Below are 27,473 nucleotides of genomic sequence, written 5' to 3'. Positions count from 1 at the left end.
GGCATCAATCTAGTGAACCTCCTCTGAACAGCCTCCAACGCAACCACATCCCTCCTCAAATAAGGGGACCAAAACTGTATGCAATACTCCAGGTGAAGTCTCACTAATGCCTTGTACAATTGCAGCAACACTTCCCTACTTTAATACTCTATTCCTTTAGTAATAAATGCCAAAATTCAATTTGCCTTCCTTATTATCTGCTGCACCTGCATACTAGTTTTCTGCGATTCATGCACGAGGATACCCAGATCCCTCTGCACCGAAGCACTCTGAAGTTTCTCTCCATTTAGATAATCATTTGCCTTTCTATTCTTCCAACCAAAATGGATAACCTCACACTTATCCACGTTGAACTCCAGCTGCCAAATTTTGGCCCATTCACCTAACCTATCCATATCCATTTGTAAATTTCTTATTTCAACTTACTATCCCACCTATTTTAGTGTCATCTACAAACTTGGCTATAGTACCTTCTATCCCTGCATCCAAGTCATTAATATAGATTTTAAATAGTTGGGGAACGAGGACCGAACCCTGTGGCACCCCACTAGTTACATCTTGCCAACCAGAAAAGGACACATTTATCCCGACTCTCTGTTTTCTGTTGGTTAGCCAATCCTCTATCCAAGCTAATAAATTGCCCCTAACCCCATGTGATCTTACCTTGTGTATTAACCTTTTGTGCAGCACCTTATCAAATGCCTTCTGGAAGTCCAGATATACTACATCTACAGGATCCCCATTATCCACTTTACTTGTTACATCTTCGAAGAACTCTAGCAAATTAGTGAAACACTATTTACCCTTCATAAAACCATGCTGACTGATGGATTGCGTTTTGACTTTATCAATGTCCTGTTATTACTTCCTTAATAATGGATTCTAACAATTTCCCAACGACAGATGTTAAACTAACTGGTCTATAGTTTGCTACTTTCTGCCTCCTTCCCTTTTTGAATAAGGGCGTTATATTAGCATTTTTCCAATCCACTGGAACCATCCCCGCCTCCAGGGAATTTTGGAATATTATAACCAATGGATCTACTATCTCTGCTGCCACTTCCTTTAAGACCCTAGGATGTAAGCCATCAGGCCCTGGGGACTTGTCTGCCTTTAATCCCAAAAGTTGGCTCAGTACTTTTTCCCTAGTGATGATGATTGTTCTAAGTTCCTCCCTTTCTATAACCTCTGCATTACCTGTTACTATTGGGATGGTACTAGTGTCCTCCACCGTGAAAACTGAAGCAAAATACTGATTTAGTGTCTCCGCCATTTCTGTGTTCCCCACTATTAACTCGCCAGTCACATCTTCCAAGGGACCAACATTCACTTTAGCTACTCTCTTCCCTTTTATATAGAAGCTTTTGCTATCCGTTTTTATATTTTGCGCTAGTTTTCTTTCATAATTTATCTTTGCTCTTTTTATTACTTATTTGTTGATCTTTAAAAGTTTCCCAATCTTCCAGTCTGCCACCAAACTTTGCAATATGGTATGCCTTAGTTTTTGTCTTTATGTTATCCTTAACTTCCTTGCTTAGCCATGGATGTTTTTTCCCCTCTTCCAATCTTTCTTCCTCTCTGGAATATATTTTAGTTGGGAGGAATTGAATATCTCCTTAAACATCTGCCACTGCTCATCAACTGTCCCACCTTTTAGTCTTCCTGCCCAGTCCACTAAAGCCAAATCTGTCCTCATATCTTTGTTTAACTCCAGAACGCTAGTGTGGGACTCCAGTTTCTCGCCCTCAAACTGAAATTGATATTCTAGCATGCTATGATCACTCTTTCCTGAAGGATCCTTAACTATGAGATTAATTAATTGCACTTCATTACATAATACCAAATCTAGAATAGCCTGCTCCCTGATTTGTTCCACAACATATTGCTCCAAAAAACAATCTCTAATACATTCAATAAACTCTCCCGTGAGGCTACCCTTGCCAATTTGATTAATCCAGTCTACATGCATATTAAAATTATCCATGATTATTGCCGTTCCTTTCTTACAAGCCCCCAGTATTTCCTGGTTTATACTGTGCCCCACTGCGGAACTACTGTTTGGCGACCTGTAGATTACTCCCACCAGTGACTTCTTTCCCTTGCTATTTCTTATTTCTACCCAGACTCATTCTACGTCTTGATCTCCAGTGCCTATATCATTTCTCACTACAGCACTGATCTCTTCCTTTACTAACAAAGCTACACCACCTCCTTATCATTCTTGCCTATCCTTCCGAAATACTGAATACCATTGGATATTCAATTCCCAAACCTGGTTTCCCTGCAAACACATCTCAGTAATGACCACTAAATCATTCCTGAGGCTTCTACTGCTCTTAGCAGCAGGAACGTCAGAGTCATAACAGCAGAGGAGGCGGCCATTCGGCCCATTGAGTACATGCTGGCACAGCAATCCGATCAGTCCCATTCCCCAGCTCCATCCCCATAGCCCTATAAGCTTATTTCCCTCAAGTACCCATGCTATTTCCTTTTGAAATCATTCATCGTGTCCGCTTTTACCCCTTCCATAGGTAGCGAGTTCAGGTGATCACCACACGCTGCGTAAAAATGTTCTTCCTCACATCCCCTATGCAACTGTTGCCCAAAACCTTAAATCTGCATCCCCTACTCCTTGGACCATTAGCTAATGGGAACTGTTTTTCTTTGTCTACGCTATCCAAATCTGTCATAATCTTGTACACCTCTATCAAATCTCACCTCAACCTCCTTTGCTCGAAGGAGAACAACCCCAACAAATCCAACCTAACATTGTAGCTAAAATCCCTCATCCCTGGAACCAGTCTCCTCTGCACCCTCTCAAGGACCCTCATATCCTTCCTAAAGTGTGGTGACCAGAACTGGACGCAGCACTCCAGCTGCAGCCTAACCAGAGCTTTATAAAGGTTCAAGTGTAACTTCCATGCTTTTGTACTCAATACCTCTATTTTTGAAGTCCAAAATCCCATGCTGTGCTAACACCTCCCTCAATCTGTCCTGCCACCTTTAAAAATCTATGCACATGAATCCCCAGGTCTCTCTGTTCACGTACACATTTTCGAACTGTGTCATTTAGTCTATATTGCCTCTGCCTTTCCCTTTTGCCGAAATGCATCACCTCACATTTCTCTGTATTGTATTCCATCTGCCACTTGTCTCCTAGCCTATCTATGTCCTGTTGCAGTGGACTGGTATAATCCTCACTGTCGACCACACCTCCAGGTTTGGGATCATCAGCAAATTTTGTAATTTTACTCTGTATTCCAATATCCAAGTCATTTATGTATATAAAAAAAAGCAGTGGTCCGAGCACTGAACCTTGGGGAATACCACTACCATCCTCCAGTTTGAAAAACAACCAATTTACTACAACGTGCTGTTTTCTGTCCTTAAGCCAATTTTTTATCCAAGCTAACAATGATCCTCCTGTTCCATGAGCCTCAATTTTGGTAACCAGCCTTTTATGTCAAAGGCATTTAACATCCATAAAGACAATATCTACCATACTCTCTTCATCAACCGTCTTTGTTACTTCATCAAAAAAATCTATTAGATTAGTAAGCATGATCTGCCTTTTACAAATCCATGCTGGCTATCCTTAACTGACTCAAACCTCTCCAAATGCCTGTTGATATTTTCCTGATTATTGTTTCTAAAACCTTCCCCACCGCAAATGTTAAACTGACTGGCATGTAGTTACCAAGAATAGTAGTTACACCCTTTCTTGAATAAAAGTCCCACAATTGCCACTCTCCAATCCTCTGGCACCTCCCTCATATCTATAGAAGATTGGAAGATTATGGAAAGCCCTTCTGCTATCTCCACTCCCACTTCTTTCAGCAACCTGGCATACAAGCCATCCGGACCAGGTGACTTATCCACTGTAAGCATATCCAGCCTATCCAGTACATCCTGCCGATCAATTATCACCTCATTCACTACCTTTTCCATCTCTGCTTCGACTTACATTTTGTCAGTATCCTCTGCCTTGGTAAACACTGATACAAAGCACTCTACGTATTCTAGCCTTGCCTTGCACCTCTAAGCAAATATCATCCTGCTTGTCCCGAATAGGCCCCAACCTGCCTCTTACTACCCGCTTACCATTTACTTACATGCCAGTAGAGATTTTTTGGGTTTTCTTTTCTCATATTCACTCTTTTTCAGTCTTATTTTCTTCTTCACTTCCCCTCTCAACTTATTACCCTTGACCTGATTCTTGCTTGAAGAATTCACCTGACATGCATCATACACCCTCTTCTTTGCTTCATCATATTCTCGACCTTGCTCGTCATCCAAGGAGCCCTGGCTTTGGTTCCCTTACCTTTGGCCCTTATTGGAATGTACCTAGCCCGTACAAAGAACAGTACAGCACAGGAACAGGCCATTCAGCCCTCCAAGCCTGCGCCGATCTTGATGCCTGTCTAAACTAAAACATTCTGCACTTCCGGGGACCGTATCCCTCTATTCCCATCCTATTCATGTATTTGTCAAGATGCCTCTTAAACGTCGTTATCGTACCTGCTTCCACCACCTCCCCCGGCAGCAAGTTCCAGGCACTCACGAGCCTCTGTGTAAAGAACTTGCCTCGCACATCCCCTCTAAACTTTGCCCCTCGCACCTTAAACCTACGTCCCCTAGTAACTGACTCTTCCATCCTGGGAAAAAGCTTCTGACTATCCACTCTGTCCATGCCACTCATAACTTTGTAAACCTCCATCATGTCACCCCTCCACTTCCGTCGTTCCAGTGAAAACAATCCAAGTTTTTTTTTTTGAACATTACAGTGCAGTACAGGCCCTTCGGCCCTCGATGTTGCGCCCACCTGTGAAACCATCTGACCTACACTATTCCATTTTCATCCATATGTCTATCCAATGACCACCTAAATGCCCTGAAAGTTGGCGAGTCTACTACTGTTGCAGGCAGGGCGTTCCACGCCCCTACTACTCTGAGTAAAGAAACTACCTCTGACATCTGTCCTATATCTATCACCCCCCAACTTAAAGCTATGTCCCCTCGTGTTTGCCATCACCATCCGAGGAAAAAGACGCTCACTATCCACCCTCTGATTATCTTATATGTCTCTATTAAGTCACCTCTCCCTCCTCCTTCTCTCCAACAAAAACAACCTCAAGTCCCTCAGCCTTTCCTCCATACCAGGCAACATCCTAAAAAATCTCCTCTGCACCCTTTCCAAAGCTTCCACATCCTTCCTATAATGCGGTGACCAGAACTGCACGCAATACTGCAGGTGCGGTCTCACCAGAGTTTTGTACAGCTGCAGCATGACCTCGTGGCTCCAAAACTCGATCCCCCTACTAATAAAAGCTAACACACCATATGCCTTCTTAACAGCCCTATTAACCTGGGTAGCAACCTTCAGGGATTTATGCACCTGGACACCAAGATCTCTCTGTTCATCTACACTACCAAGAATCTTCCCATTAGCCCAGTACTCTGCATTCCTGTTACTCCTTCCAAAGTGAATCACCTCACACTTTTTCGCATTAAACTCCATTTGCCATCTCTCAGCCCAGCTCTGCAGCCTATCTACGTCCCTCTGTACCCGACAACATCCTTCGGCACTATCCACAACTCCACCGGCCTTAGTGTCATCCGCAAATTTACTAACCCACCCTTCTACACCCTCTTCCAGGTCAATAATAAAAATGACAAACAGCAGTGGCCCCAAAACAGATCCTTGCGGTACACCACTAGTAACTAAACTCCAGTATGAACATTTGCCATCAACCACCACCCTCTGTCTTCTATCAGCTAGCCAATTTCTGATCCAAAGCTCTAAATCACCTTCAACCCCATACTTCCGTATTTTCTGCAATAGCCGACCATGGGGAACCTTATCAAACGCCTTACTAAAATCCATATACACCACATCCACTGCTTTACCCTCATCCACCTGTTTGGTCACCTTCTCGAAAAACTCAATAAGGTTTGTGAGGCACGACCTACCCTTGACAAAACCGTGCTGACTATCGCTAATGAACTTATTCTTTTCAAGATGATTATAAATCCTGTCTCTTATAACCTTTTCCAACATTTTACCCACAACCGAAGTAAGGCTCACAGGTCTATAATTACCAGGGCTGTCTCTACTCCCCTTCTTGAACAAGGGGACAACATTTGCTATCCTCCAGTCTTCCGGCACTATTCCTGTCGACAATGACGACATAAAGATCAAGGACAAAGGCTCTGCAATCTCCTCCCTCGCTTCCCAGAGAATCCTAGGATAAATCCCATCTGGCCCAGGGGTCTTATCTATTTTCACACTTTCCAAAATTGATAACACCTCCTCCTTGTGAACCTCAATCACATCTAGCCTAGTAGCCTGAATCTCAGTATTCTCCTCGACAACATTTTCTTTCTCTACTGTAAATACTGGCGCAAAATATTCATTTAACACTTCCCCTATCTCCTCTGATTCCACACACAACTTCCCACTACTATCCTTGATTGGCCCTAATCTAACTCTAGTCATTCTTTTATTCCTGATATACCTATAGAAAGCCTTAGGGTTTTCCCTGATCATATCCGCCAATGACTTCTCGTGTCCTCTCCTTGCTCTTCTTAGCTCTCCCTTTAGATCCTTCCTGGCTAGTTTGTAACTCTCAAGTGCCCTAACTGAGCCTTCACGTCTCATCCTAACATAAGCCTTCTTCTTCCTCTTGACAAGCGCTTCAACTTCTTTAGTAAACCACGGCTCCCTCGCTCGACAACTTCCTCCCTGCCTCACAGGTACATACTTATCAAGGACACGCAGTAGCTGCTCCTTGAATAAGCTCCACATTTCGATTGTGCCCATCCCCTGCAGTTTCCTTCCCCATCCTACGCATCCTAAATCTTGCCTAATCGCATCATAATTTCCTTTCCCCCAGCTATAATTTTTGCCCTGTGGTATATACCTGTCCCTGCCCATCGCTAAGGTAAACCTAACCGAATTGTGATCACTATCACCAAAGTGCTCACCTACATCTAAATCTAACACCTGGCCGGGTTCATTACCCAGTACAAAATCCAACCTCTCCTCATAGCTAATGACCTCCAGACCAGGCAACATCCTGGTGAACCTCTTCTGTACCCTCTCAAAAGCCTTCACGTCCTTCTGGTAGTGTGGCGACCAGAATTGCATACAATATTCTAAGTGTGGCCTAACAAAAGTTCTGTCCAGCTGCAGCATGACTTGCCAATTTTTATACTCTATGCCCAAACCAATGAAGGCAAGCATGCCGTATGCCTTCTTGACTACCTTATTCACCTGTGGACCTGTACGCCCAGATCTCTCTGCCCGTCAATACTCCTCAGGGCTCTGCCATTTACTGTATACTTCCCACCTGTATTAGACCTTCCAAAATGCATTACCTCACATTTGTCCGGATTAAACTCCTTCTGCCATTTCTCCACCCAAGACTCCAACCAATCTATATCCTGCTGTATCCTCTGACAATCCTCATCAATATCCGCAACTCCACCAACCTTTGTGTCGTCCATAGACTTACTAATCAGACCAGCTACATTTTCCTCCAAATCATTTATATATACTACAAACATCAAAGGTCCCATCACTGATCCCTGCGGACTACTACTAGTCATAGCCCTCCATTCAGAAAAGCACCCTTCCACTGCTACCCTCTGTCTTCTTTGACCGAGTCAGTTCTGAATCCATCTTGCCAGCTCACCTCTGATCCCGTGTGACTTCACCTTTTGTACCAGTCTGCCATGAGGGACCTTGTCAAAGGCTTTACTGAAGTCCATATAGACAACATCCACTGCCCTTCCTGTACCTGAAACATCTCCTCCTTAAAGATCATCCATTGCTCCATTACAGTTTTTCCTGTCAAACTTTGGTTCCATTTTCCCCACTCTTCCCATTGAAGTTGGCCCTCTTCCAATTTAGAAGTTCTGCTTTAGATTGTTCCTTGATCTTCTCAATTACTAATCTAAACCTTATGATAACATGATCAGTCTTCCCCAAGTGCTCCCTCACAAACACTTGGTCCACTTAATTCCCCAGCACCAGAACCAGCAATGCCCCCTTCCTAGTTGGACCAAGAACATACTGGTCAAGCAAGTTCTCCTGAACACATTTCAGCAATTTCTCCCCCCTCCTTTCCCTTTACTGTCACATTATCCTAATTGATATTTGGGTAATTCAAGTCCCCCAATATCACCACTCTATAGTACTTGCGCATCTCTGTGACTTCCCTGCAGATTTGTTCCTCGATATCTCTCACATTATTTGGAGGCCTCTAGAATGCCCCCAGTACCATGATCATACACTTTTTGCTTCTCAATTCTAACCAAATAGATTCTGTCTTTGCCCCCTCAAGGACATCCTCTCTTTCCAACAATACAATGTTGTCCCTAATCGGTACTGCCACCCCACCTCCCTTTTCTCCTTCCCTATCTTTTCTGAACATTAAGTGCCCAGTCCTCACCATTTGAAGCCACGTTTCCGTTATTGCCACTACATCATATGTCTACTATTTGTGCTTGTAGCTCACCAATCTTGTTCACCACACTTTGTGTGCTTACATACATGCATTGTAAATCTGCCCTTGGATTCCTTGTAGTCCTCCTTATTCTGCTCCTATTATGGTACCACTTCCTTCTCCAGTACTATCCAACACTCTTACTCCTTTATGCACCTTATTCCTCTTTTCAACTCCACATACTGGTGCCTGTCCTGCTGCCAATTTAGAGTGGGGTGGAACTTCAGTTCCTGCTTCAATAGAACATCAATTTTTCTTCTATTTCTCTGGATTTAAGGATTTCTAGACATTTTTATTGCTATTTAAACAGACTTTAAGCAACGTGACTAGGAACATCAACAAGTGAACTTACCTAAGCTACCTCTGCCTCCAGAATCTGACACAAAGTCACACAAAGACATCATACAAGTGCCGTTATTGCGTATGGAGCATACATGTGGCTCTGTGCAACATTATGAAGTCTTCAGCTCAATACAAGCACATCTCACGAAAACATAGAACTTACAGCAAAGAAACAGACCATTCAGCCCAACTAGTCTGTACCAGTGCTGATGCTCCACATGAGCCCCCTTCCACCCTACTTCACCATATTTAATCTAACTTTCCCCTTATGCGCTTACCTAGCTTCCCCCGAAATGCACTTATGCTATTTGCCTCATCCACACCTTATGGCAGCAGGTTACACATTCTTACCACCCTTTGGGTAAAGAAGCTTCTCCTGAATTCCCTACTGGATTTATTAGTGATTATCTTGTATTTAAGGCCCCTAGTTTTGGACTCCTCCACATGCCTACCCCATCAAATTCCTTCATAATTTTAAATACCTCTATTAGAGGTATGTACACAGTATGTAGACAGACCAACCAGGGGCGATGCCACATTGGATTTGGGACTGGGTAATGAACCCGGCCAGGTGTTAGATTTAGATGTAGGTGAGCACTTTGGTGATAGTGATCACAATTCGGTTAGGTTTACCTTAGCGATGGGCAGGGACAGGTATATACCGCAGGGCAAGAATTATAGCTGGGGGAAAGGAAATTATGATGCGATTAGGCAAGATTTAGGATGGGGAAGGAAACTGCAGGGGATGGGCACAATCGAAATGTGGAGCTTATTCAAGGAGCAGCTACTGCGTGTCCTTGATAAGTATGTACCTGTGAGGCAGGGAGGAAGTTGTCGAGCGAGGGAGCCGTGGTTTACTAAAGAAGTTGAAGCGCTTGTCAAGAGGAAGAAGAAGGCTTATGTTAGGATGAGACGTGAAGGCTCAGTTAGGGCGCTTGAGAGTTACAAACTAGCCAGGAAGGATCTAAAGGGAGAGCTAAGAAGAGCATGGAGAGGACACGAGAAGTCATTGGCGGAAAGGATCAAGGAAAACCCTAAGGCTTTCTATAGGTATATCAGGAATAAAAGAATGACCAGAGTTAGATTAGGGCCAATCAAGGATAGTAGTGGGAAGTTGTGTGTGGAATCAGAGGAGATAGGGGAAGCGTTAAATGAATATTTTCCGTCAGTATTTACAGTAGAGAAAGAAAATGTTGTCGAGGAGAATACTGAGATTCAGACTACTAGGCGAGATGGGATTGAGGTTCACAAGGAGGAGGTGTTAGCAATTTTGGAAAGTGTAAAAATAGATAAGTCCCCTGGGCCAGATGGGATTTATCCTAGGATTCTCTGGGAAGCGAGGGAGGGGATTGCAGAGCCTTTGTCCTTGATCTTTATGTCGTCATTGTCGACAGGAATAGTGCCGGAAGACTGGAGGATAGCAAATGTTGTCCCCTTGTTCAAGAAGGGGAGTAGAGACAGCCCTGGTAATTATAGACCTGTGAGCCTTACTTCGGTTGTGGGTAAAATGTTGGAAAAGGTTATAAGAGACAGGATTTATAATCATCTTGAAAAGAATAATTTCATTAGCGATAGTCAGCACGGTTTTGTCAAGGGTAGGTCGTGCCTCACAAACCTTATTGAGTTTTTCGAGAAGGTGACCAAACAGGTGGATGAGGGTAAAGCAGTGGATGTGGTGTATATGGATTTCAGTAAGGCGTTTGATAAGGTTCCCCATGGTAGGCTATTGCAGAAAATACGGAAGTATGGGGTTGAAGGTGATTTAGTGCTTTGGATCAGAAATTGGCTAGCTGAAAGAAGACAGAGGGTGGTGGTTGATGGCAAATGTTCATCCTGGAGTTTAGTTACTAGTGGTGTACCGCAAGGATCTGTTTTGGGGCCACTGCTGTTTGTCATTTTTATAAATGACCTGGAAGAGGGTGTAGAAGGGTGGGTTAGTAAATTTGCGGATGACACGAAGGTTGGTGGAGTTGTGGATAGTGCCGAAGGATGTTGTAGGGTACAGAGGGACGTAGATAGGCTGCAGAGCTGGGCTGAGAGATGGCAAATGGAGTTTAATGCGGAAAAGTGTGAGGTGATTCACTTTGGAAGGAGTAACAGGAATGCAGAGTACTGGGCTAATGGGAAGATTCTTGGTAGTGTAGATGAACAGAGAGATCTTGGTGTCCAGGTACATAAATCCCTGAAAGTTGCTACCCAGGTTAATAGGGCTATTAAGAAGGCATATGGTGTGTTAGCTTTTATTAGTAGGGGGATCGAGTTTTGGAGCCACGAGGTCATGCTGCAGCTGTACAAAACTCTGGTGAGACCGCACCTGGAGTATTGCGTGCAGTTCTGGTCACCGCATTATAGGAAGGATGTGGAAGCTTTGGAAAGGGTGCAGAGGAGATTTACTAGGATGTTGCCTGGTATGGAGGGAAGGTCTTACGAGGAAAGGCTGAGGGACTTGAGGTTGTTTTCGTTGGAGAGAAGGAGGAGGAGAGGTGACTTAATAGAGACATATAAGATAATCAGAGGGTTAGATAGGGTGGATAGTGAGAGTCTTTTTCCTCGGATGGTGATGGCAAACACGAGGGGACATAGCTTTAAGTTGAGGGGTGATAGATATAGGACAGATGTCAGAGGTAGTTTCTTTACTCAGAGAGTAGTGGGGGCGTGGAACGCCCTGCCTGCAACAGTAGTAGACTCGCCAACTTTCAGGGCATTTAAGTGGTCATTGGATAGACATACGGATGAAAATGAAATAGTGTAGGTCAGATGGTTTCACAGGTCGGCGCAACATCGAGGGCCGAAGGGCTTGTACTGCGCTGTAATGTTCTAATTCTAATAGATCACCCTTCGGTCTTCTCTTTTCTGGAGAAAAGAGCCCCAACCTCGTCAATCTTTCTTGCACATTCTTCAGTGCCTCTATATTCTTTTTATAACATGGAGACTAGAAATCTGCATAGTACTCCAAGTATGGTAAGTATATCCAAAACCAAAGTAAAAACCAAACCAAAACAAGTTGAATACAACTTCTCTGCTTTTCAATTCTATCCCTTCCAGAAATGAATTCCAGAGCTTTGTTTGATTCTTTCGTGGTCGTATTGACCTGCATCACGAATTTCAGAGTTTTGTGTATCTGTATCCTTCGATCCCTTTGCATCTCTATACCTTTTAGACTATTATAAAAGCATCTTCTCATTCTCCTTATTTTTCCTACTGAAATGTAACACTTCACACTTGTCAATATTGAAATTAATTTGTCAATTATACACCCATTTTGCAAGTTTATTGATTTGTTCTTGTATTTTGTCACAGTATTTCCCAAAATTAACTATACTCAATTTGGTGTTGTCCAGAAATTTTGAAATTGGCTTTCTAGTTCTAGAGTCCAAATCGTCATGTAAATTGTGAACAACAGTTATCGCAGTACCAACACCTTTTGCCCATCTGAGTAGCTACCCTAACTCATACTCCTGCATCCAGCTTGCTACTTGCCCCCTGACTGCACCTGCCTCCAACCTTTGGTAGGAGTCTACTATGCAATAGCTTATCAAAGGCCTTTTATAAATCCATTCCCAACATCTACTACAATACTCCTTTGCTCTGACTTCTTCAAAGAATTCAATAAGGTTAGTCAAACAAGACCTCTCTTCTTTTGCAATTCATGCTGACTGTTCTTTATTATATTTTAGGTTTCCAGATAATTTTTCTATTACATCTTTCAGTAAATATTCCATTATGTTTCCTGCCACTCATGCTAAGCTAACTGGTCTACAGTTCCCTCGATTTGTTTTATCGCCCATTTTCAATACAGGAATCATATTAGCTGTCTGCCAGTCCTCCGGTACTCTTCCCTTTTCTTTTTTTATTTATATGTAAATAGTGCCGTTGCTATTTCTTCCCTAATTTCTTTTAATGTGTGTGGATGCAATTTGTCCAGACCAGGGGTTTTATTATGAATTATCTCCCTCCTTTCTATCTTAAATGTATTTGTATCTTTTTTGATCTATTCTTCTAATGTCACGCCCACTTTGTTAGTTTCCCTGGTAAGTCCGGAGACAAATTAATTTTTCAATATTTCTGCCATTTCGGTGTCATTACCTGGAAGCTTTGACATGTGCTTAGTGCTCCTATCCTGATTTTTATATTAATTCTCTCTGTAGAAGACCTTACTATTTCCTTTTATATTCCTAATAATTTAATTTTGTATCGGCATCCCTATTTGCCTTCCTAATTGTTTTATGTTTCTTTCCTAGCTTCTGTCTCTGATGGCTCAGTGGGTAACCCTCTTGCTTCTCAGTCAGAAAGTTGTTGGTTCAAGTCCCACTCCAGAGACTCAAGCATAAAAATATAGGCCAACACTCCAGTGCAATACTGAAGGGGTGCTGCCTTTAGGATGAGATGTTAAAAAGCCCTCTCAGACAGATGTAAAAGATCCCAAGACACTATTTCAAAGAGGAGTAGCGAAGTGACCCCGGTGTGCTGACTAATATTTATCCATTAATCAACATCACAAAAAAACAGATTACCTTGTCAGTATCACACTGCTATCTGTGGGAGCTTGCTGTGCACAAATTGGCTGCCATAGTTGACATTAAAACAGTAACTACAATTCAAATTTTATTGCCTGTAAAGCGCTTTAGCATGCCCTGAGGTCATGAAAGGCGCTACATAAATGCAAGTCTTTTTTCTTTTCTCTTCATATTCCCATTTGTCACCCTTTCTTTTGTTGTCTATGTACTTAGCACATGCTTTTCTATTTAGTTTCAATTTTGTCCTTATGTTTTTATGCACCCAAGGCTAGTCTGATCTTGCGTTTTCGCAGAATATAATTCTCCTGGACTACACTGATTACCATTTTAAATATTTCCCACTGCTGTTCTATCTCTTTCTTTGCCAATATTATTTTCCAGTTTATTTTCACTAGTTCCATTCTCATCCCCTCAAAATCAGTTTTTTTCCAATCTATTAGTTTTGCATTCATTTTACTTATGTCCTTCTCAATCTTTACCTTACACCTTCTGATGTTGCGATCGCTATGGCCTAGATGTTCCACTATGCCTACTTCTCTAGATTATTTTTCAATACTGGATCCAGCAATGATTCTTCTCTTGTTGGGCTTTTTATGTACTGGGTCAGAAAGGAGTCCTGAGCAGACTGTAAAAACACCATTCACTTTTCTTCTTCCACTTCCCTTTCAATATAAAATACCCCTATTAGCAAAATCAATCTCTTATCCTTTCTCTCAATCCTTATGGACTCTTGTTTCTAATCTTAATGTTCATGATGTCCCTTTTTTCTACTTCCATTATGTTACCTTGAATTAATACTTTAATTAACCCCAACCCCTCAACTTTCTTCCCTATTCTTTCTTCCCAAGAAGCAAGAAAATTTGGGACTTTGAAATTTTGATTTTTTAAACAATCTACCAACCCAGAAAAATTAGGGGACCTATTGGTGGAAATTGACAAAAACAATTTTGAAAGGTCCTTTTTTAATTCTTTCATGGGATGTGGGCGTCGCTGGCAAGGCCAGCATTTGTTGTCCACCCCTAATTGTCCTTGAATTGAGTAGCATTTCAGATGACAGTTAAGAGTCAATCATACTGCTGTGGGTCTGGAGTCACATGTAGACCAGACCCAGTAAGGGTAGCAGATTTCCTTCTCCAAAGATCAGATGCGTTTTTACGACAATAGTTTCATGGCACCAGTATTGAGACGATCTATAAATTTCAGCTTTTTATTAATTAATCGCATTTATTCATTAAATTTAAATTCCACCAGCTGCCATGGTGGGATCTGAACCCCTGTCCCGAGGCATTAGTCTGGGCCTCTAGATTATTAGTCCAGTGTCATTACCATTATACCACATCTCCCCTCTAAGTTAGCATAAGAAACTGTTGTCAATTTCTAGCAAATGCATTTACCGTTCTGATCATTCCATATTTGAGTACTAGAACTTTACATCAATGTTGGGAAAGGTAAGCTAGATGGGGATTGAGCATTCAATAGATTTGAATTTATATAGAACACTGGCCAGTTCCAACTTTCACACATAGGTCTGTTCTAAAGCAATGTCCTGCACAGGTCTTTTAACGTTATTTTCTTCTGCCTCTTGTGGACTTATTTCACCCGTGCAGATGGCTTCCGAGCTTGAGGCATCATTATAGACTTCTTCCTTCCTACCAAACCCATGAGTCTTTTCTGCAGTGCTGTCTGACTGTTGGTGAGACAGTTTCAGCACAGAGAGTTGCTGACATCAAAAGCTCAGGCAGAATGTCGCCAGGAAAATTGGAGAGAAAAGAGAGGCAATGGAAATGTAATATAGACAGAGAGGGCAAGACACACAAAGCATAGAACATGGAATGCAGATAGATGCCACAAGCAGAACTGTGCATTAAAGGGGTCAGGGTACAACATAGAGAGAGAATACAACCTGGCCACAAACTATAGGCCCCATCCCTTCCAATAATTTCATGAATGACAATCAATGGCTTCTGTACAGTAAAATGGTAGTTTCTAGTTAAACATTATAGTTAAAATAACCCATCACTGCAAACTTCATTGACTGATTATAGAGTCTGCACATTCAGACCAGAAAAGATCTAGTTGTACTTTCCGCGGTTAACTAACTCATACATAACTAATTACTCATCGATTCCATTTCTTGAGCCTACCTTAAAAGAGAAGTACAAAAACATTCCCATTGCATACAGCAAGGCTGTGCTATCTGAAAACTGTCAAGCAAAGACAAACAAGTGTGCATAAAGGACTGCAGGAAAACAGTAAATTGATCCCAATACTTACTCATGAGATCCCTGAATGTGGTTTTGTCATGGGTCATCAGGTGATCTATGATGGCTCGCCAACTGCAAAGTTTGAAACACAAAATCTGTTAAACCTACAGATGAATAGAGTAAAAGCAAAATACTACAGATGCTGGAAATCTGAAATAAAAATGATGGAACTACTCAGCAGGTCTGGCAGCATTTGGGGAGAGAATCAGAGTTAATGTTTCAGGTCAGTGATCTTTCATCAGAACTGGCAAAGGCTAGAAATATAATAGGTTTTAAGCAAATAAAGCAGGGGTGGGGCAAAAGATAACAAAAGGGAAGGTGTTGATAGGACAGAGGGTCACAGAGAATAACTGACCAGAAGGTCATGGAGCAAAGGCAAAGGGTGTGTTAATGGTGTGGTGAAAGACAAAGCGTTAATGCAGAGAGGGTGTTAAATGACAGAATAATGAACAGCCCTCGCCAAAAGCACAAACATGAAAAAATCAGTGGGCAGGCACATGGTAAAAAAATGATGAAACAAGCTAAAATAAAAATTTTTTAAAATAATGAATAGAGTATCCTAGAATCAAGGCAAGACACCATTTTAGCAACACAGACAGGTAATATGATAAATGTATTGATATTCTTCTAGCCTGTTTAGTAAATATAACTTCCTTTTCACAAAGGTCTCTTTTCTTTTCCCTGTAGACTTGGTACAATATTTAATTGCTATTTTAATTGAGTACTTCTTCCATTTTGGGGCCAGCTTGTTTAGATTGCACTGCCTTTTCTTGGGTACATTCTTAACTCTTTAAAGGGGTCCATCTTTTTTCCAATGTGATTTCTCAGCAATACATCCCAGTTAATCCCTTTTTCTTCACTCCTTAACTCCTTTGAAGTTTCCTTCCTCCAAAAGTTGATAAATGGTTTTACAGTTTTGCGGCGGCACAGTGGCGCAGTGGTTAGCACTGCAGCCTCACAGCTCCAGCGACCCGGGTTCGGTTCTGGGTACTGCCTGTGCGGAGTTTGCAAGTTCTCCCTGTGACCGCGTGGGTTTTCGCCGGGTGCTCCGGTTTCCTCCCACAGCCGAAGACTTGCAGGTTGATAGGTAAATTGGCCATTGTAAATTGCCCCTAGTGTTGGTAGGTGGTAGGGAATATGGGATTACTGCAGGGTTAGTATAAAATGGGTGGTTGTTGGTCGGCACAGACTCGGTGGGCCGAAGGGCCTGTTTCAGCGCTGTATCTAAAAATAAAATAAAAAATAAATAAATTACTTGTATTGCTCACACCACCCCCAGTGGTCCTAGATCTTACTCTGTTTGTTTACAAGACCTAGGCCTAGATGCAAGGTTATCCCTAGAGGGGTCCTGGCTCATGCTGATCCCTTTTCCGTCATTCTGGAACATTCTACATCTTTGTATTTTAAATTAATTCCCATCACCCAAGATGAATCACACTTCAGTGATCTATAGGCCAATTTGATGCTTCTAAGTCAAGTAATTTACTTCTTCCTATTTATTTTTCTCTATATTTGATTACTTTGTCTGGATTAATATTATATTGCTCTCACTTTCTATTTGACCACCTTCTAAGCTTTGATCATCTAAATTTCAAGTCAACTCCTCCCTAACTAACTAACACAGCTAGTTAAAATGACCTGCCTCTTTATTAATTGCTCTCTTTGATCCTGCTCGGTTGAGAAGCAGCACACATCAACTTTACCAACCTGGTTTACCCCAAAATAAATACCAATTTTGACAGCCACTTCATAGCCTGAAAATTCTACATATGAATTCACCATTCTGCCAAATATCAGCAATAACCCAGAAAAGAGACTCCACAGCTCATCTTTCAATTTTCAATACCCCAACCAACCACAGAAGAGATTTCTCCTCCAGAAGAGTGATAATTTGAAGTGATAGCTCAACAGGAAACTGTCATTTCTTGTGTGAAAATCATCAACACAGCCATGGAAACCATGCAACTTTCCTACTTGCATCTGTCCCAATTAGTGCATCTCTTGTTGGTGGTGGTGGTGGGGGGGGGGGGGGGTGGTGGGTGGAGGTGGGGGCTTATCCTTAAATCCACACCTCCCCACAAACCTCAATCTCTTCACTCTCCTGAAACACATCTGGCTGTCTCCTGAACCTGGTTCGAAAGCTAACTTCAATAGCTTTCCTGGTAACTTATTCCATGGATTTATTACCCTTTTGGTAAGAACAAACATATGCATCTGTTTACCATCTTACTCCCAGCTTCTAATTTTTAAACTGTTCACTGGAATTTCTGGGGACAATAAACATCTTGCTGGAATTAACTGTATTAACTACCTACATAGGCTGGAAAACATTAACCAGGCCACACCAGCCAGCCCAACTTGCTTTATCTTTCCTCATACTTGGAATAATCTTGGTTGCTTGTCTGGAAGGTTTACATAGGTAGTGAAGCAAACAGAATGGATTTGGTCTTTCCAGAAACATTAAAAAAAAACTGCAAACAGGACAGGCAACTTACTGACTAACACAAGTTGCATCCATGTGGAAGAAGTTGGGCTCCATAAAAAGATCAAATGCTTCTTTCTTCCAAGCCCGTCTGGTATATTGATAGCCACTCAGACTGCTTACCAATTGCACACACGCTCGGTAACTTGGGGCATTGTGGGCACTAGAAGAAAAGCACAGCAACTTTAGGACCAGAAGGAAAGCTATGCAATGGTTTATACATAATAAAATAGAAAATCCCATTCAGAAGCACTCATAGAAAATAATAGGGTTTTCCAGCACAGAATCCACTGACACCATAAGAGTCACCAGCCTTGCGTCTTGCTCCACCACGAGCCTCCAAATACCCAACAGAATTAACAAAAGCAAGCGTTGAATTCCAGTCCGACTTGTACAGATTTCGAAACACACAGAACAAATCACAGCCATGCAGGTCTCAGTCAAACAAATGACATTAAAAGGCACCTTTGAGGTAAATTTTACTCAAAGAAACGGAGGTAATTATTGCATTTGTGTCATAATAATTACATATGTAATTCCACCCAGGGGGTGGGAACCAGAGCAGTAGGTCAGCAGGTGAAATAACTGAGGGGGAACAAGTGAATAAGGCCAGTAAGACTGAGAGGAAGAGAGATGTTGCTGAGTACAGCGGGACTGGTGGTCTGAAGTGCATTTGTTTGAATGCGAGAAGTATAACAGGTAAGGCAGATTAAATTAGAGCTTGGATTAGGACTTGGAACTATGACGTTGTTGCTATTACAGAGACTTGGTTGAGGGAAGGACAGGATTGGCAGCTAAACGTTCCGGGATTAAGATGCTTCAGGCGGGATAGAGGGGGATGTAAAAGGGGTGGGGGAGTTGCATTACTGGTTAAGGAGAATATCACAGCTGTACTGCGGGAGGACACCTCAGAGGACTCATGCAGCGAGGCAATACGGGTAGAGCTCAGGAATAGGAACGGTGCAGTCACGATGTTGGGGGTTTAGTACAGGCCTCCCAACATCCAGCGGGAGATAGAGGACCAGATATGTAGACAGATTTTGGAAAGACGTAAAAGCAACAGGGTTGTTGTGGCGGGTGACTTTAACTTCCCCTATATTGACTGGGACTCACTTAGTGCTGGGGGCTTGGATGGGACAGAATTTGTAAGGAGCATCCAGGAGGGCTTCTTGAAACAATATGTAGATAGTGCAACTAGGGAAGGGGTCGTAGTGGACCTGGTATTGGGGAATGAGCCCGGCCAGGTGGTCAAAGTTTCAGTAGGGGAGCATTTCGCGAACAGTGACCATAATTCTGGAGGTGTTAAGGTACTTGTGGATAAGGATAAGAGTAGTCCTCGGGTGAAGGTGCTAAATTGGGGGAAGGCTAATTATAACAATATTAGGCAGGAACTGAAGAATTTAGACTGGGGGCGGCTGTTTGAGGGTAAATCAACATTTGACATGTGGGAGTCTTTCAAACGTCAGTTGATTAGAATCCAGGACCGGCATGTGCCTGTAAGGATGAAGGATAAGTTTGGAAAGTTTTGGAAACCTTGGATAATGAGGGATATTGTGAGCCTAGTCAAAAAGAAAAAGGAAGCATTCGTAAGGGCTAGAAGGCTGGGAACGGACGAAGCCCTTGAGGAATATAAAGAAAGTAGGAAGGAACTTAAGCAAGGAGTCAGGAGGGCTAAAAGGGGTCATGAAAAGTCATTGGCAAACAGGATTAAGGAGAATCCCAAGGTTTTTTGTACGTATATAAAGAGCAAGAGTGTAGCCAGGGAAAGGGTTGGCCCACTCAAGGTCAGAGGAGAGAATCTATGCGTGGAGCCAGAGGAAATGGGCGAGGTACTAAATGAGTACTTTGCATCAGTATTCATCAAAGAGACGGACTTGGTGGATGATGAGTCCAGGGAAGAGTGTGTGGATAAGTCTGGGTCATGTCGATATCAAAAAGGAGGTGGTGTTGGGCGTCTTGAAAAACATGAAGGTAGATAAGTCCCCAGGGCCAGATGGGATCTACCCCAGAATACTGAGGGAGGCAAGGGAGGAAATTGCTGGGGCCTTGACAGAAATCTTTGTATCCTCATTGGCTACAGGTGAGGTTCCAGAGGACTAGAGAATAGTCAATGTTGTTCCTTTGTCTAAGAAGGGTAGCAAGGATAATCCAGGAAATTACAGGCCGGTGAGCCTTACATCAGTGGTAGGGAAATTATTGGAGAGGATTCTTCGGGACAGGATTTACTCCCATTTGGAAACAAATGAACTTATTAGCGAGAGGAGGTCGTATCTCACTAACTTGATCGAGTTTTTTGAGGAAGTGACGAAGATGACTGATGAAGGAAGAGCAATGGATGTTGTCTATATGGACTTCAGTAAAGCCTTTGACAAGGTCCCTCATGGCAGACTGGTACAAAAGGTAAAGTCACATGGGATCAGAGGTGAGCTGGCAAGATGTATACAGAACTGGCTCGGTCATAGAAGACATAGGGTAGCAGTGGAAGGATGCTTTTCTGAATGGAGGGCTGTGACTAGTGGTGTTTCGCAGGGATCAGTGCTGGGAACTTTGCTGTTTCTAGTATATATTGGAGGAAAATGTAGCTGGTCCGATTAATAAATTTGCGGACGACACAAAGGTTGGTGGAGTTGCGGATAGTGATGAGGATTGTCAGAGGGTACAGCAGGATATAGATCGGTTGGAGACTTGGGCGGAGAAATGGCAGATGGAGTTTAATCCGGACAAATGTGAGGTCATGCATTTTGGAAGGTCTAATGCAGGTGGGAAGTATACAGTAAATGGCAGAACCCTTAGGAGTATTGACAGGCAGAGAGATCTGGGCGTACAGGTCCACAGATCACTGAAAGTGGCAACGCAGGTGGATAAGGTAGTCAAGAAGGCATACGGCATGCTTGCCTTCATTGATCGGGGCATTGAGTATAAAAATTGGCAAGTCATGCTGCAGCAGTACAGAATCTTAGTTAGGCCACACTTGGAATATTGCCTACAATTCTGGTCGCCACACTACCAGAAGGATGTGGAGGCTTTGGAGAGGATACAGAAGAGGTTTACCAGGATGTTGCCTGGTCTGGAGGGTATTAGCTATGAGGAGAGGCTGGATAAACTCGGATTGTTTTCACTGGAATCACAGAGGTGGAGGGGCGACCTGATAGAGGTTTACACAGTTATGAGTGGCATGGACAGAGTGGATAGTCAGAAGCTTTTTCCCAGGGTGGAAGAGTCAGTTACTAGGGGACATCGGTTTAAGGTGCAAGGCGCAAAGTTTAGAGGGGATGATCAAGGCAAGTTTTTTACACAGAGGCTGGCGAGTGCCTGGAACTAGCTGCCGGGGGAGGTGGTGGAAGCAGATACGATAGTGATGTTTAAGAGGCATCTTGACAAATACATGAATAGGGTGGGAATAGAGGGATATGGACCCCAGAAGTGCAGAAGGTTTTAGTTTAGACAGGCATCATGATCAGCGCAGGCTTGGAGGGTCGAATGGCCTGTTCGTGTGCTGTACTATTCTTTGCTCTTTGTGCATAAAATATGCACACACCCGAGTTCTACTAAATTGATTTTACAAAATGTTACTTTAAAAAAGACTCAGAACCAACTGTTGCGAAATGGAAGGCTAGTAATGAATATACAGTTATCTTTCAGCGAAGTGCTTAACACAGATAACTTTATTTTATATATGTTGACAGCACATCAAAACACCTTGTGTTGCATGGGACTTGCAGCATGGGACATTGGATTAGTCGTGCATGTCTGTGACCTACACACGATAACTTCCCAAACCCAAACGTGGTGTCATAGTGGGTGTGAAGCAGAGGACAAATGAAGGATTAGTCCAGCACAGTTTTCCAATTGGCTGACTGTGCAGCATATCTGGGAACAACTGATGGTGCTGGGGATATGGTTCAGAAGGGCCGGGGCGTGCACCAAAACCTGGGAGGAGCGAGTAGCCAAGGTACAACAAAAGTTGAATATGTGGGGGCAACGATCTCCCTCCATTGTGGGTAAGAACCTGGTCATCAGGTGCAAGGCGCTCACGTTGTTGCTGTACGTGGCGCAGGTCTGGCCCATACCCCACTCCTGCGCTGTGGCGGTCACCCGAGACATTTTCTGCTTCATCGGGGAATCCAAAATGGACAGGGTCTGGAGGGACACGATGTTCAAACCTCTGGATAAGGGCGGGAAAAATGTACCCAACATGGCCCTCATCCTGATGACCACCTTCGTGTGTAGACCTCCAGTACGCAAACTCCAAGTGTCACTACGTGCTGAGGTTCTATCTGTCCCCGGTGTTGCGAAGGATGGGCCTAGTCACATTGCCGCAGAACGCTCCATGCAGCTGGACAGTGCCGTACCACCTATCCTTCGTGGAGCAGTTTCTGCGGGAAAACACCTTTGACCACCGATCCATCAGGCAGTGGTCTGCACAGAATGTCCTCAAGGCCCTACAGGAAAAGGAGACGGTGGATCCTGTCGGATGGTTCCCTGAGCAGACCGCCAAAGTCATTTGGCGGAATGCTTCATCACCAGAACTTTCAAACAAGCATCAAGACGTAGCTTGGCTGGTGGTGAGAAGAGCCCTCCCCGTCAGATCCTTCCTGCACGCCCGAAGTCTCGACCCCTCCGCACAATGCCCCCGCGGTGGCTGTGGTGGGGAAGAGACGGTTGCCCACCTCCTCCTGAAATGTGTCTTTGCAAAGCAGGTGTGGAAAGAGATGCAGTGGTTTTTGTCGAGGTTCATCCCAAGCAGCTCTGTAACACAGGAGTCTGTGCTCTATGGGCTATTCCCAGGGACGCACACCGAGACAAACATCAACTGCTGCTGGAGGGCTATCAATTCGGTGAAAGACGCCCTTTGGTCTGCCCGAAACATGCTGGTCTTCCAGCGCAAAGAGTTGTCCACGACCGAATGTTGCAGACTGGCACATTCCAAAGTCCAGGACTACGTGCTGAGGGACGCACTAAAGCTTGGGACAGCCGCAGCAAAGGCTCAATGGGGAAAGACCACAGTGTAAGGTCTCCCCACCAAGCTGAACTGAGGGGCTGGATCCATGGGAAACCCCTCGAACTGTATCGGGAAAATTTTCATTTGCTGTGAAATGTAAAAATGTAATTGGCATGACAAATGTGAAATGGAAGGGTTGTGAGGCAACTCAGGAGTGAAATGAAGCAAACGGACCTCCTTTGCACTGTTTGTATTTTTTGACTTGGTGCTGTTTGAAACTGGTAATGTAATTTTTACGAATAAAGTATATTTTGGAAATAAAAAAAAAATCTGGGAACAAACAGGCAGTTTGTTCTGCTGGTGTGCAGAAATGAGGAGGAGGTAGGAGAAAAACAAGTCTTAAAGCATGGACATTTTAGTCTCATCGACCCACTTCCCCAAACAAAAACGGGCTTGACAGAGTTGACATAAAAACTAGTTTAATTCTAAGCAGAAAGCAATCGACTAGACATTTTTCACAATCTAAAAAAATGTCAATTGTAAGTTTAATTCTATGAGTGAATTACCAAAAACTGTCAGTCCAATGGAAGAGAGTCTGTCATAAAAACAGTAAATGCTGGAAACAGACCGCAGGTCGGGCAGTACCTGTCTGACAAATGATCGCTGACATGAATCATTAACTGTGTTTCTCTTTCCACAGACCTGCTGTGTATTTCCAGAATTTTCTGTTTTTATTTCAGATTTCCAGCATTCGCAGTACTGTGCTCTTGGAATAGAGTCTACATTCTGTTTGTTAAAATGATAAACGTGTGGGTACAATCATAAATTGCAAAGACTGCACTGGAAAATCAGGAAACACAGGAGTTGAAAATGCAATAATGAGAAAGGTCCAGCACTAGACAAACTAGTCTTACAAATGGCACATTTTAAATGTAAGGAATAAAATTGAAATTACATTCCAAAGCAGAGCTTGGAGTACCTGTGATTGCGAAGATATGGCACCACGTAATACATAATGTTGACAAGTAACGGAATAACTTTTTCCTTTTCATCACTGTGGAATACCATGTCCAAAAGGTGAGCCAAAACCTGAAAGAGAGGGGAACATGCACACTTTACTTCAGTACACTGTCATGGCTTACCAACTTCTTTCACTGAACTCCCATTATTGACCCCAGAATACCAACAGAGTGAAGATGCTCTTTTGTTCCAATGGCACAAAATTACACAAAATGTAAGAAAATAAAATGTTAAAAGAAACCCTAAGGCGGCAGTATATCACTCCAAGGTTTTAACTACAGTATGATGTTTTAAGTTACCATGTATTGGAAGAAGTATTTAGTGAGAATTTCCTCAGGTTTTTAAGCAACTTGTCAATGTCAACCAGGAAATTCAGATACTCTAGTGTTTCCTGGACCACTGTGCTCACTGAGCCCCCACACAGCACCTATCCAGGAAAATCCTTTTCTTTTTGGAGGCGCATTGAATTTCAGTCTCACCTCTGCGTTTGCCATTACTATTCTTAACCTGATGTTTTCTTGGAGCTTCACTGTCAATAGCTGAGCCCAAGAGGCCAGTAAGGTCCCAGGTGCGCTCTGTGCTGAGTTAGTTGTGTGGTGTGACTAATTGGCCTCAGCACCCTGGGTTAGAGAGGATAATAGTCAAAGTAGAAAAGTGTGAAGTAATACATTTTGGTAGGAAGAATGAGGAGGGACAATAAATGCTAAATGGTACAATTTTAAAGGGAATGCAAGAACAGAGAGACCTGGGGGTTATTTACGGATAAATCTTTGAAGGGTGCAGGACAGGTTAACAGAGCAATTAATAAAGCATAAGGGAACCTTGTCTTTATTAATAGGGGCATAGAGTAAAAGCCAGGAAATTATGCTGAACTCATATACAACACTAGTTCAGCCTTGAGTGGAGTATCACCCTTTGGAAAGATGTGAAGGCTCTGGACAGGGTGCAAAAGAGATTTATTAGAATGATTACAGGAATGAGGAATTACAGCTACATGGATAGACTGGAGAAGCTGGGCTGTTCTACTTACAGCAAACAAGGCCAAGAGGAGATCCGATCAAAGTTTAAAATCATAGAGTTCAGATTGAGTAAATAAAAAGCTGTTTTCAATGGTTGAAGGGTCAATAACCAGAGATCGCAGACTTAAGGTGACTGACGGAAGAATCAGCGGCAATATGAACAAAGAACAAAGAAAATTACAGCACAGGAACAGGCCCTCCAAGCCTGCGCCGATCCAGATCCTCTATCTAAACATGTCGCCTATTTTCTAAGGGTCTGTATCTCTTTGCTTCCTGCTCATTCATGTATCTGTCTAGATACATCTTAAAAGACGCTATCGTGCCCGCGTCTACCACCTCTGCTGGCAACGCGTTCCAGGCACCCACCACCCTCTGCGTAAAGAACATTCCACGCATATCCCCCCTAAACTTTTCCCCTCTCACTTTGAACTCGTGACCCCTAGTAATTGAATCCCCCACTCTGGGATAAAGCTTCTTGCTATCCACCCTGTCTATACCTCTCATGATTTTGTACACCTCAATCAGGTCCCCCCTCAACCTCCGTCTTTCTAATGAAAATAATCCTAATCTGCTCAACCTCTCTTCATAGCTAGCGCCCTGCATACCAGGCAACATCCTGGTGAACCTCCTCTGCACCCTCTCCAAAGCATCTCCATCCTTTTGGTAATGTGGCGACCAGAACTGCATGCAGTATTCCAAATGTGGCCGAACCAAAGTCTTATACAACTGAAGGAAAGCTTTTATCATGCAACGAGTGGTTAGGATTTGGAATGCATTGCCTGATAGGGGGGGTGGATACAGATTCAACAGAAACCTTCAAAAGGGAATTGAATACATACTTGAAGGAAAAAAAATTGCAAGAATATGGGTAAACAGTGGAAGAGTGGGACTAACTTCATTGCTCTTTGAAAGAGCCAGTGCAGACATGATGGGTCGAATGGACTCCTTCCGTGCTGTTCGATGATTGTCAGCTACCATAATTATCCAGTGACCACCCCTCTCCCCATACTGGAAGTGCTCGTTGGTGGACAGGATTGAGTTTAGCTGTGGTGCCCCTTTCCCTAGCAAGTGAATAACTTGCTAACACTCACTTGCAAGGGTCCTACAGGACTAATAACCATTTGAGTGAAGTAATGGTAAGTGATCAGCATCAGGGACAATATCCCAGTAAGTCGTCAACATTTTCAGAAAAGAAGGGAGGCAAACTGACAGAATAACTAACAAAAACATTTTGTTTGAGATGTTACGGCTAAGTGAGGAGGGGGCTCACAGTAGCCCCTCTTGCCCTTCCCCTTATTTGACCGCAACAGGATTTATTCTGTTTTAAACCATGGTTGTGCTTACCACCTCCGTGAGTGCTTTACCTTTCACCTTTACTGTGATCGTGAAAGAACCAATCGGACAGGTTTTCTTGAGTTTAAACAAGAAAGAGATAAGCTTATTATACTTAATCTAACCCCGATTTAAAAATAATTTTTAAAAAAGGCTACACACTCACATGAGAATCATACACACACAAACAGATTACCGATGGAAAAATAGATTTGGTGGTTGGATTAGTGTGCATGATTCGGTAGTCTGGCTGAAGCTGTATTCTTGAAGTCCTTGGCAAGTCAAAGTGCACTTTGTGGTTGGCCCGCTTTACTCATGGTTTTCTTGGAGGCAGAACTGTAGTTTGCTCTCTTCCCCTGGTCTCTGGCTGCAGCAGTCTGCAGGCTTGGAGGGTCCACAGTCACAGACAGTTTTCAACTTGATGTTTTCTGGAGGGGCGGGGGGGTGGGGGGAGAAAGAGAGAGAGAGAAGCACGCAGCCTTCTGCTGCTGCATACACCAAATTACACCAAGGGAAACAAAACCAGCTTCTCCCGAGATGGACAGTCACATAGCTGCTTCAGGTTTTCTGGAATCTTCTAATGAAATTCAAGGTTAGGAATTGGCTCCACAGACTCCAGGATGCCAATTTACACTTGGAGGGGGTTCTCTTTCAAAGTCAACGTGTTAGGATTGCCTTGACCGCCATGCTAATGAAGCCATTTTAGGTAATTCTATCACTTAGAGCAAGCATTATCCTGGGTCCATGCTGTTCAAACCTCTGGGTATGGGTGGATCTTTGAATATGAAAATGTATCTCAGATGCAAATTGTGGTGGCCATCTTGGCTGCCGGATTTTTAAAAAAAGTTAACTGCAACATTTCCTCATTAACAGTGTATAATGCAATGATTCTATAACGGTCTAATGTAAGGTTCCAAACTTAATATTTCTCATTTGGCATATAGGGTTTTCTTGACAGAGATGAGACTATATTAACTTAACATAAATGTACCAAGAAAAAAGGCTTTATTCAGTGGTATTTTTCCACTGGCAGAGATAAAGAGTAAAA

At 43.0% G+C, this 27,473-nt stretch overlaps 1 protein-coding gene across 13 annotated transcripts in view; it reads right to left on the bottom strand.

The window, feature by feature from the left end:
• dop1a (DOP1 leucine zipper like protein A) overlaps positions 1–27,473 on the bottom strand; it is a 555,441-nt gene that overhangs the window by 70,748 nt on the left and 457,220 nt on the right. For 10 of the 13 annotated variants that reach the window (XM_068044706.1, XM_068044708.1, XM_068044707.1 and 7 more), the window contains 3 exons: positions 24,034–24,143; positions 18,126–18,275; positions 15,641–15,702 (listed from right to left, as the gene is read on the bottom strand). In XM_068044706.1, the coding sequence (XP_067900807.1) occupies positions 15,641–15,702; positions 18,126–18,275; positions 24,034–24,143 (322 nt within the window). The other 3 variants (XM_068044709.1, XM_068044715.1, XM_068044712.1) reach the window with 3 other exon arrangements.

The sequence above is a fragment of the Heterodontus francisci genome, chromosome 13 (genome assembly GCF_036365525.1).
Source record: "Heterodontus francisci isolate sHetFra1 chromosome 13, sHetFra1.hap1, whole genome shotgun sequence".
NCBI classification, from domain to species: domain Eukaryota; kingdom Metazoa; phylum Chordata; class Chondrichthyes; order Heterodontiformes; family Heterodontidae; genus Heterodontus; species Heterodontus francisci.
The sequence above is the reverse complement of the archived record's forward strand: the minus strand, read 5'-3'. Positions and strand labels throughout refer to the sequence as shown.